Source organism: Helianthus annuus, chromosome 3 (genome assembly GCF_002127325.2).
Source record: "Helianthus annuus cultivar XRQ/B chromosome 3, HanXRQr2.0-SUNRISE, whole genome shotgun sequence".
NCBI classification, from domain to species: domain Eukaryota; kingdom Viridiplantae; phylum Streptophyta; class Magnoliopsida; order Asterales; family Asteraceae; genus Helianthus; species Helianthus annuus.
In genome coordinates, this window is record NC_035435.2 from 38,328,433 (window position 1) to 38,340,003 (window position 11,571).

Below are 11,571 nucleotides of genomic sequence, written 5' to 3' on the forward strand. Positions count from 1 at the left end.
CTTCAATAAATAATGATTTCATAAATGTAAGATTATTTTAAACAAGTCACTAATATTTCATCATTGGACACCCGGTGGGGGTGTGCCACGGTATTCTTTTGTGTCACAAGTATTCTTTTGTTCCATCTTTATCATACATCATAAGACACTAGGTGGGGGTGTGCCTCAAGCTATCACATCATAGGACACCTGGTTGGGGTGAGCCTCAATCTATCATATCATTAGGGTTGATTGTGAGTATTCTTTACAGAATCATTAACTCGTAAGAGCCAACGGTTAGTACATTATGAGCCTATAAGAGTGAAACCCACATACATCATCGGACATCTGGTGGGGGCGTGCCTCAAGCTATGGTATCATTAGGTTTGTTTGTGATGATCATAAGTCTTGTGATTGTTTTTATAATGTGTTTTATGAATAACTGTTATGAATTGTATAAACGTATTTTATCATACTTATTATAACCCTACACTCTCACCAACTATTTTGAGTTGATAGATTCTCTATATGTTTTAGGTAATCATGCTTAAAGACACAAGAGAAGATCACATAGGATGACCTAGAAATCATATAATCAAGACTATAATTTAATTTGTTTTGATTTTGTTGTATGAATGTTTCCTTTGTTTTCTTTTCAAAACATTGTAATCACTATGGGTATTTTTTTAATAGTATTTTTCTTTATTGCATTGGTCTCTCCCTAACATGAAGTCACCATTGTGGTTTCCGCACACGGTGAGGGTGAGGCAACATTGTTGTCTTTTAGTTAGCTAAAGGGACCACCAATTTGTCTTGTCTTGGGGAGACTCTTACTTTGTATTGACTTGAGGATCAGGCACGGGGCATGCCTTGCAGGCACGACCCGTGTCTTGAGTTGCAGGTTGACATATTCTTGATTTTCTTAGTTTTTTCGCTTGTATTGTCATTTTGCGGCCCGATTGTCCTGAAAATTAACAGTAAACAAGTTAAAAAACTAATTTACTAATATTGTCAAGAAAACAATCTTAAAATGGGTTTTACATGATCCGAAAAAAAATGTATAATTATGTGCACGTCATTGCGCCACCCTTAGTAGGTGACACTGGAACCGATCTATCCGAACCCCCTTTGTTAGCGATTACCTTGCATTAGACCTATGATTTCAGTGAGAAGAGAAACCATGGTTTCACATGTTGAAGAGCGAATATCAACTGAAAGAGTTTAGGATGGGCGTAGTTGGTGTTAAACATACCAATGGCTTGACAATGCTAAAAAATGGCTACGATTTAGGGAAAATCTTTAGTGACGGAATCAGATCTCTAAGTGATAGAGTTCAATTGAAGAGCGAATATCAACCGAAAGAGTTTAGGGTGGGCGTAGTTGGGGTTAAACATACCAATGGCTTGACAACGCTAAAAAATTGCTACGACTTGGGGAAAATCTTTAGTGACGGAATCGGATCTCTAAGTGATGGAATTTGGTCTGATGGCCAGAAAACGTGTTTCCAGGAGGTTGCGACGAGTCCATTCTTGCTTAAAATTACAAGATTCTTAGGTTTTTAGTCAGGTCTTACTGTGTGGAAAGTTGCTTTTAATTAAGTAAGAATTATAATTCACCATGTATGTTAAAGTTTGAGTTTTCAAGGTTGACTATCCACAAAATGTTACATTATATTCGTGGGAATCATGAAGCTGCTAATACCAGTTCACTTTTTTTTTTTTTTTTTTGTAATTTGAATCTAGTGCATTGAGGGAATGGTAATGCCATGTTATTGAGGGGTCAAAATGAGAATTTTGCATGGGTCAAACCAGATAAAATAACTGTACCTCTAAAAGATAAGAATAATATGGAGATTATCTCCAACAAATAAGGTTACAACTAGCATTCGCCGTATTGTTGGGCTGTCTCCCTCCTAATTATATTCTTTCTAATAAGGTTACAACTAGCATTCACCCCTATGCTATTGGTAATCTGTGATCATGATCATAATCGCGGGCCGTTCCAATCTTTTCTTGCTTGAACTCATCAAGTCTCATGTAGAGTTTCTCCAGCATTTGCAAGCAAACCCGATGGGATGTGCAGGGCCCACACATCATGTAAATCACATTTCCCAAGGGACGCATGTAAATCCCGTCTTCCCGAAGCTTTAAAAGTAGAGACGTTCCAGATAGTGATGCATACCTACATTTATGAGAATCAAAATGAAACACGTCAACCAAAATGTATTTCCATAGTAAAACCTCCCAAATCATTTTATTACAAAAGAAATAGAGTAAAATGCCATTTTCGTCCCTGAGGATTGGCCAGTTTTGCGACTTTCGTCCAAATGTTTGTTTTTCCGCATACATCTGGATTCAAAAGAATTGAAATCTTGCCATTTTCATCCGGCTCGTTAACTCCATCCATTTTTCTCCGTTAAGAGGTATTTCCATCTTTTTTGCTAACTTAAAGGGCAATTCGGTCTTTTTCACTTTATGTAAAAAGACCGAATACCCCTGAAAAAGAACAAATTTCCCTTAAAGTTAACAAAAATGACAGAAATACCCTTGACTTAACGGAGAAAAAATGGATGGAGTTAACGAGCCGGATGAAAATGACAATATTTCAAACCTTTTGGATCCAGAAGCGGAAAAACAAACCTTTAGACGAAAGTCGCAAAACTGGCCAAACATCAGGGACGAAAATGGCATTTCACTCAAAAAATTATTAACATTCTTTGAAGGTCAAAAATGCACACACCCGGCATCATTGTCTTCTACTTTGAGCTCCAAAGCAAAGAGAGTTCCCAATGAAACCACTCTTTGAACTGCAGGATGAAATGAGATCTTCCGAACTAGCTCTGCATCCCATAACTGCAATGGTATTAAATCCAAAAAGATATTTATTATGTTAACACGTGACAAAAATTCCATTCCAATCCAGGTATAAACGGGTCAATCTGGGTTATGTTTACAGTTATATCTAACAGGTCAAGGAAGTTGAGCTAGATACATTTTACTATAAAGAAAGAAAACATGTCGTCAAATGAGTCGAGTGAAGTGAATCACACGAGCTGAAGGTAATCCGAAACGTATTCAATGTGTAAAACCGTGTATATCGCCTTAACAAAATAATTATTTACAACTTTCCTACGTAAAACTAAAAAAAATTGTTCATGAGTACCTCTCTCAAAAGATTTTGTCCCGGAACAAGATTAGGATTGGTTTGAGAATCTTTAAACCACTTGATGGAATTACAAGCGGTCGCACACCCGACAGCATGTGCGGAATAAGAGTGGCCATGAAGAAGGGCGTTTAACTGTCACAAGAAAAACAAAACAAATTAACCTTCTTTAGAAAAAAACAACACGCATGATATGTGGGAAAATAAGATCATTACTCACCTTTGAATCTCCAACAAATGATTCAAAAACATCATTTGTCGCTAATGTAGCAGCCAATGGTATCATGCCACCTGTCATTAACTTTGCGAAACAGGCTATATCGGGTTGGCAGAAAAGTAACTCTGCTGCAGACTGTAAAGAGAACAGTCAATTATTGTCAAGCTTGGTACGAGCAAAGAAATAAAAAAGATGAAAACAGGTTTAAATGAAATAAAAAAAAAATTATGTGTCAAATTAAAACAAAATTAGTTAAAAGTGAAACAGGTCGAAGGGGTTGAAGGCAGTCCAAACTCCAAAGTGTATTTTTTATTCATAAAACCACCTAACTCGTTTTATTAAAAAAATAAAGTGATATTTAATAAAACAGTTCTTTTAATCATATTTAACATGCTAAATTTTAAAAGATACTAAAACCCAAAGTGTTTCAGGTCGACCCAACTCGGCACATTACAAACTGCACAAATAGTGCACACTCTGACCCGAAACTGTTTTGACCCGTTACTGTGACCCGCCCCATCTTGCCAACTCGGTGTACGTGTGTGCATGTGCTGGGCCCACTCATGTATGATCAACAAACCTCAACTCCCAAGCGCCAATAGCCTGTAAAAACTTCATCAAAAATAACCGGGATTTTTCTATTTTTGCATTCTTTTACAAGTATGCGCTGGAACAGCGGGTCAACCATCAGCATCCCACCAGCCCCTTGTATCACTATGAAAATACAAAAAAAAAAAAAAATTACCCAGAATTTTTCACAGTAACAACATTTTTTTGTCATTTAACCATTATATATACTATAAATATGTTATTTTGTCACATCAACCAACTTTGGCCCCTTAATTTTTGCATTAACCAACTTTTGCCCGTCAACTTTGATAATGACATGTTTAGCCCCTCAACTTTGGTAATGATATTTTGGCCCCTTAACTAAACAACTTTCTGTTCAAAAAAACTAAGACAACTTTAGCCACTCAAATTTAATAACAAACAACTTTAGCCCCTCAACTTTAATAATGGCATGTTTAGCCCCTTAACTACATCAAACAACTTTAGCCCCTCAATTTTAATAATAAACAACTTTAGCCACTCATTTTAATTATAAACAATTTTAGCCCCACAAATTTAATAATAAACAACTTTAGTCCCTCAATTTTAATAATAAACAACTTTAGCCCCTCAACGTTAATAATGACATGTTTAGCCCCTCAATGTTAAAAGGACATGTTTAGCCCCTTAACTTTAATAAGGACATGTTTAGCCCCTTAACTAAAACAGTAAACTTTGATTATTAACATATTGCATATTCAATTTTTTTTGAACGTCAATTCACTTTATATATAGATAAAAAGAGCCAGCAAGGGGCTGAAAAAACGATTACAAAGTTCTGAATTGCATGTTCAATTTGATAGTATGACTTTGATTATTCAATATTACATAATCAATTTCAAATCACAACACTTACCTGGTTCTATAATTAATGCCCCAGCATAAGAACATTTTGTTGATCCTGAACTCGGCAGCAATTCTTGCGATATATACGTTGAATAAATGGAAGCAAGTTTTGAATCATCTCTGCTTCTATTAAAAACTTGGTCACGGGAGTTGAATGCTGTTGAAAAGGAAATAAACTATTAAACAACTTCAAAAATATATAAAGATGGTTACAAGAGTCATAAGTGTTTCACTTACACGTATCTTCCAAAATCACATCTTCATAATGCATCTTTTTAGGAACGGCTATTTTCCAAACACCGTCACACATGGAAACAAAAGGCGGGTCCAGAAAAACGCCTCTTCCAGTGTACCTGCAAAATTTAATTTATAAAGATCTTTGACGCAGCCTGTTGAAAACATATTGTCACCCTTTATAATAACTTAAGAGTCCAAATGTAGACATTGATAAAATGCCAACGCAACATCAGTTTGACTGAACAATGAGCATGGCGTATGTTAATCAGATAAGAACTTGGAAAAAAACGACTTACAAAAAAGTTCCGACAGAGGAAAAAGGTTAACTTACCATGGTTGCTGGAGAAAACCAGTGTAGGGTGATGGGGCCTGTGCATCCATAGCACCCAATGTATCTCCATGATAAGATCCATTAAGTGCTACCACCTGAAGGATAGTGAAAGCAGTTTAATAATTTGCCATACAAGTTTAGTTACTTAACAAAAACAAGCTTTGCTTATGGGGAATTTTATGATCCATTTTTGTACGAAATATTAGAATAATAATGAAGTAAGCAACTATTACATTCATACTTGTACGAAATATTAGAATAATAATGGAGTAAGCAACTGTTACCATTCATACAAATGCAAGCATGAATCATTTATAACCCCCCCCCCCCCCCCCCAAAAAAAAAAAAAAAAAAAAATCTCCCTTTGATTATATTATATATAATATAGAAAAACCGAAAAAAATAATTTCATTATTTATAAAACTCATGTACCGCGTCATAAGTGACCTACAGAACATGTCACATTAAAAAAACAAATACCCATGTCTATGATAAAAATAAGACAAGAAAGATTAGGTGATTTATATACAGAACCTACGTTGAGGGACATTTTTGCAATAAGAAGTTCGATTATGATGGATTTCTATAGAAACCACATATGCAGTTAATGCGATAAAAAACCGGATATCGGTCAAGGACCTATATTTGAGATATTGGTAATCGTGGTGTGATATGGGTAATATCATGCTGAATTTATATATATAGCAATTTAACACTAACAATTCAGTATACTCTCCTAACATTAACAAAACCTTTTGCAACTTGCAAAATACTAACAATTGTAGCAAATAGGAACGGATTAAGACTTAAAACACTAGCATTTAACACTAACAATTAAACATTTAAGACTTAAAGACAACAATAGCAGCAATAACAAGAAAGACGAATGGCAAAACTAAGAAGAAAGGTATTGATATCGGGAAAATCGGTGATATATCGGTCAATATCGCCGATAATATCGGTACCGCCGATGTTTTGCACCGATATCTCACAAGGGGACCAATAACCGATATATCGATCGGCGATATTAACTGCTTAGGAAACTACCCTACTAAAAAAGTAGAGATACCTTGAGCTCGATATTGCTTTCATCGGTGTTATAGTGGGGAAGATCCATAAGCAATTTATTGTCAGCCAAGAATTTCCTAAATGCCATCTTTAAAGCAATTTCAATTGCTGTTGATCCGTTGTCCGAAAAAAATACACGAGAAGCCCACCCTGCAAAAACAAAATGTAAAACCTCCAAGTAAGTAACAAAAACTATTAGTGAAATTACATGACCTTTTTATCGAATTTGTCGGACACACTAAATCTTCATAGCAAATGAAACGCTTCAGATAAAAAAGAGTTTTGGTTGTTTATAAAACTAACCTTTTCCTACACCTTGAAGCAAAAGCTCAGCACACTGGAGTGCTGGCTCGTAAACATTCTCGGGAAACATTACATGGCCATATCTAGCAGCAGTATAACCCATTTCCCGTGCCAGCTTAATCTGAACCCACCTAAACAAGTAAGCACCATTAAGAACAGCTTACAGAGTCACACAAACCGAGCAAATATACTTGTATAGAAATCACGTAAAAGAAATACTGCTAAACTATGAAATCTTTGTATTTTAGGATATAATTATGGACAGATATATTAATACACACACACACATATATATAGGATCTGGTTCATATGAGAGCTCCTCCGAGTTGCGAGAAACCGTGAGAACTCCGGGGGAAATCCTACTTCCTGTACGTGTTTTTCAACCAAACTTTGCACAAACGTAATGAACATCTAACTAAGACATCTGTGAAAAAAATCGTCGAGCAGGCATTTATTTGACATGTAAGTTTGTCTTACACCGATGTAAATTTGTTTTACAAAACTGATGACATCACCAGTTTGGCAGTTTGAGAAAAAAATTGTTTTACACTGATGTAAGATTTCGTATACGATTTTTTTCTTTTTTGAAAAAGATATATAATTTTAAAAATTTTCGACAATTTTTTTAAATCCATTTTTGAAAAAGTTCTCGCAACTCAGGGGAGTTCTCATTTAAACCTTTCCCTATATATATAGATGTATACATACATACATGAACATAGATACAAGATTCGAGCTCAAGCTAAAACATTTAAATAACTTTAACAGGTGTGCAAAATATTGAATGTCATCATCATCATACTCAGTAAATCCTACCAATAGCAAAGCTAAGGTAGGGTCTGAGGAGTGTAAGATGTAGAATTGTAGACAGCCTTACCTCTATCCCGTAGGAATAGAGAGGTTGCTTCCAGTGAGACCCCCGGCTCGATGGTAGTTTTGTATCAAGCCTTGGACATAAGGCACATAACACTCGGCAATTAAGACAAAGGCCAATTAGTGCATGTTAGGGGTGAGCAAATTAACCACCATAACCGATAACCGAACCATAACCGACATAACCAAACCACTAAAAACCGATAACCAATATAACCAATGGTTATGGTTATGAAACTTTGTATAACCGCTCAATCGGTTATGGTTATGGTTATGAAGCTTTGGTTAACCGAATATAACCGAAACCGAACCGAAGTTGCGATGTTAACTTTATGTAATAGATTTGTGTTTTACAAAACCATATAGAGGGTTTTACTAAGATAAAAGTATCTTAGTAACAAAATGATTTTGATATAGATGTCATTCATTTTGATAAAGAACTAAGATGTTATGGCCATAATTGGTTTTGTTTGAGAATTACCTTATTAAAAAGAACTCTAAATGGGTAGTTTAACCAAAAAGTTTAGTCTTCGTTATCTTATAAAATAGGCTCAAGCTAAGTTCAAATCGTGCACAACCCTATTTATTTCAAACCTTGCTTGGTTACTTAACCGAAACTAACCAAAACCGAACCATAACCGACTTCTAACCGATTAACCATAACCGAAGTTTGGTTATGGTTATGGTTACCAAAACTCCATAATCGAACTAGCGGTTATGGTTATGGATAATAGTAAAAACCGACCCAAACCGACCCATGCACACCCCTAGTGCATGTACTCCCTTGTCTTTCTTTCGGCTATCAACGCCACCACATGATGCATGATTAACCATCCACCTCTTTTAACATTATTTTCACGAAATTAGTAAAATAACGTTAAAATTAGTGCACTTTCACTTTTGCCCCCCGAGCGCCCACACATATATACATTATATGTGCATACCGCAAGCGGGGCGTTAATATATATATATATAAAAGTAGCTTCATTAGTGATAAGAATTATCTACCAAAGATAAATGAAGAAAAGATCAACGATACACAAAATCAGAATGACCTGTAAAGCAGCATTAGGGCCCTGAGTCCACCAGCTTGCACAAGCATCAAACATTTGAGTAATATAATCATGATCCTTCACCTGTACACGAATCAGACTTCAAATAAGATAGACCCGCCACCACTTTTTGTTATTTTAAAATCTCATGGACAAGTGATGTATTGAATACAAATATAAGACAGAACCAGTGAGAAGAAAACCTTATGAACTGCAAAGTTTTCCCCGCACCGAGAATCAATAACCGTGACCTTTTCTTGTGGTACAAGTTTGTGTTGAGTAAAGGGCCACCAAAAGATTTCTTGAGCCTTTTTTGGCATTTCATGTAATCTATACATTTGTTTTTCATATGATGATAGCATTATCCCCTTCAATGAGTCAAAGACGCTCTGTGATTCATCATACCACTCCATCAGGTTGTCCAAAGGATCTTTTGGGATAGATGGAAGAACAAGAACCGGGACCCTTACAAATTCAAAATAAATTTCTATGTCCGTTCAACGATCAATAACATAAGTTACACAGAGCAAGGAGTATGAAATCGACATAACAAGATCATACCTGTTTCTTAAATAAGACAACAATGGTACTTCATTTTCAAGGCCATGATCTTCCAGCACAATAGCAACGACATCATAACCTCGTATTGTCAAACTTTCATACGCTGAAATTGTCCCAGAAATACCCCCTAATTTTCCATCACCCACAAGGATAGAAGGTAGCCGAAATGGCCTACAAACATGTTATATGATGTTCAAGTTAATTATATCGAACCGCATAAGTAACTATAAAGAAATTAGGCCCATAAATAGTGATTTACTTAAGCCACGCAATCTTCAAAAAAAAATAAATAAATAAATAAAAATAGAAATAACTAGCTTTGTATGTGCTGCAAAAGTGATAATTTTGATCTGAAGTTGCAATAAATTGTTTTACACGATGAATCTCTGATTTTCTTTACACCCAATATAACTAGGTATCTTTGAACTCAATAAATTTATTACTTAATTTTCATTATTGAATATTACACTCCCTATGATCAGAGACAAATTAACTTATACTATATGTCACTACATAAAAACTTGAAATTTGGATAGTAACTGAGTCGGGCCCATGGTTTTAAAAAACGGTTGAGGCGTGCGCCTTGAGGCGAAATGCTTAAAAAACAATTCTGAGGCACGCCTCAGAAGGTTTATACTGTATGTGCGCCTCAGAGGGGCTGAGGCGCTAAAAACGCGGCGCCACAGGTGCGCCCAAGGGGTTTTTGATATTTTTGACTTTTTGTGTCAATTTCACGCAATTTATGTCTTTTTTATGTGTGCTTCTGATGATTTTGATGAATTTGACGACGAAATTAGTTAGTATTATTATTTTTATAAGATATCATCATCATCATCATCAAGCCTTGGACATAAGGCACATAACACTCAACAATCGGGACAAAGACCGATTAGTGCATGTACGCTTTTGTCTTTCAGCTATCAACGCCACCACATGAACCACATGATGCATGATTAAGATATATAATTTATATAAATAAAAATATATGTATTAAAATTTGGGTTTTATATATACTAAAATTTGTGTTTTAATTTAAACGGGCCGACTAACGAGCAAGTTTGCCTTGGCTCAGGCTCGGCTCCTTTACAACCGGGTTGATTTCAAGCAAGACTCGACCACGAGCTTTTCGAACAGCCCTACTTAGACTATAGGATCAATAAACGAACTACGCACACTCACCGATACAAATCACACTGAAGAGAACCCGAAGATCCCGGACTAGCAACACCACCAGCCGTCTCAACCAAGCTCAAAACACTACCTTGTCCCTCGCTTCCCACCCCAATCTCCAAACACTTTTTCAACAACACCAACACCTCCTCATCCCCAACAAGTGCCCCTTCTCTCTCACTAGCCAAATGCGGCGAAATCGCCTCGTTCCACGCGTAAATCGTCTTACAAATCAACTCACTCCCCTCCCCCACCCCCTCTCCAACCTTCATCTCTTCACAAAACCCAAATTCCCCAAATCCATTCCTACTATCACTAAAATTATCACCAATTTTGACTTTTGCAGCGGGAATTGAGACATTTAGGGTTTGGTTCGAAGCTGTTAGGGTTAAATTAGGGTTTCTACGGTGGAGAATTTGGGGAATTTTACGGTAAACGAAGGCGGCGTCGGAATCGAGAGGGTAACCGGTTTGGATTGGTTTTATATAGACTAGTTTTGACGGTGGTGATGCGACGGAGGCGGCGGCGATGCCAGCGGAAACTAGGGTTTTGCCGAGACCGGTGTTGGCAGACCAGATGGTGTAGATAGGGTGGGAGAGAGTGTGGGAGAGTGTTGAGAGGTGGCGGTGGTGGTGGCGGCGGAGGAAGTGGCGGGAGAGAGTGAAGAGGAGAGGGGGGTGGAACATTGTTGGCGTGGTAGGTTAACGGCTATGAATTTGAAACTGTATTTTGGGCCTTTTATTATCTTTCCGGTATTGAACATAACATTAAAGTTGGTTAGACGATATCGAAAATATTTGGTATGGTAAGGTAGAAATATTTAAAGGTAAAAATCGGTAAAATATTAGTATTGTATCGAACTGAAAATATCAATTGGTATTGGAATTTTTTTGGTACGCAAATGATATCAGTAGCTTTCGATACTAATACTGAAATGCTCATTCCTACTTTCTTATAATGTGTTAATTTTATTTTTTTAATTCTTTTTTATTTTTATTAAGAAAAATAAATAAAATATTATCGGCTAGGTTTATTAATACTTTAATAATAGTGGTATATTCATTATTCAATATTATTTAAAAATATAGCATATTCGAGCATTCACAATGAATCCCTTATATATTTGTCAGTATATTTTTATATTATAAAAAATAGTTTTATAT

At 36.1% G+C, this 11,571-nt stretch overlaps 1 protein-coding gene across 1 annotated transcript; it reads right to left on the bottom strand.

The window, feature by feature from the left end:
- Nucleotides 1-1,777: 1,777 nt before the first annotated feature.
- On the bottom strand, nucleotides 1,778-11,135 carry LOC110929120 (bifunctional dethiobiotin synthetase/7,8-diamino-pelargonic acid aminotransferase, mitochondrial). Its single transcript, XM_022172242.2, has 14 exons — nucleotides 10,418-11,135; nucleotides 9,239-9,409; nucleotides 8,881-9,142; nucleotides 8,681-8,761; nucleotides 6,753-6,873; nucleotides 6,451-6,599; nucleotides 5,382-5,476; nucleotides 5,051-5,166; nucleotides 4,824-4,970; nucleotides 3,939-4,072; nucleotides 3,362-3,493; nucleotides 3,142-3,276; nucleotides 2,719-2,831; nucleotides 1,778-2,160 (listed from the first exon to the last, which is right to left on the bottom strand). Exons 1-14 carry the CDS (start codon nucleotides 11,092-11,094, stop codon nucleotides 1,935-1,937), a joined length of 2,559 nt encoding a protein of 852 aa, XP_022027934.1. The 5' UTR covers nucleotides 11,095-11,135; the 3' UTR covers nucleotides 1,778-1,934.
- Between the last annotated feature and the right edge of the window lie 436 nt (nucleotides 11,136-11,571).

Coding starts and splice junctions, on each gene's coding strand:
- LOC110929120 (XM_022172242.2), bottom strand. CDS start 11,094: ATGTTCCACCCCCCTCTCCTCTTCACTCTCTCCCGCCACTTCCTCCGC. Junction 9,143..9,238: donor TTGTCTTATTTAAGAAACAG/GTATGATCTTGT, acceptor TGAATTTGTAAG/GGTCCCGGTTCTTGTTCTTC. Junction 3,277..3,361: donor CATTTGTTGGAGATTCAAAG/GTGAGTAATGAT, acceptor TTCTTGTGACAG/TTAAACGCCCTTCTTCATGG.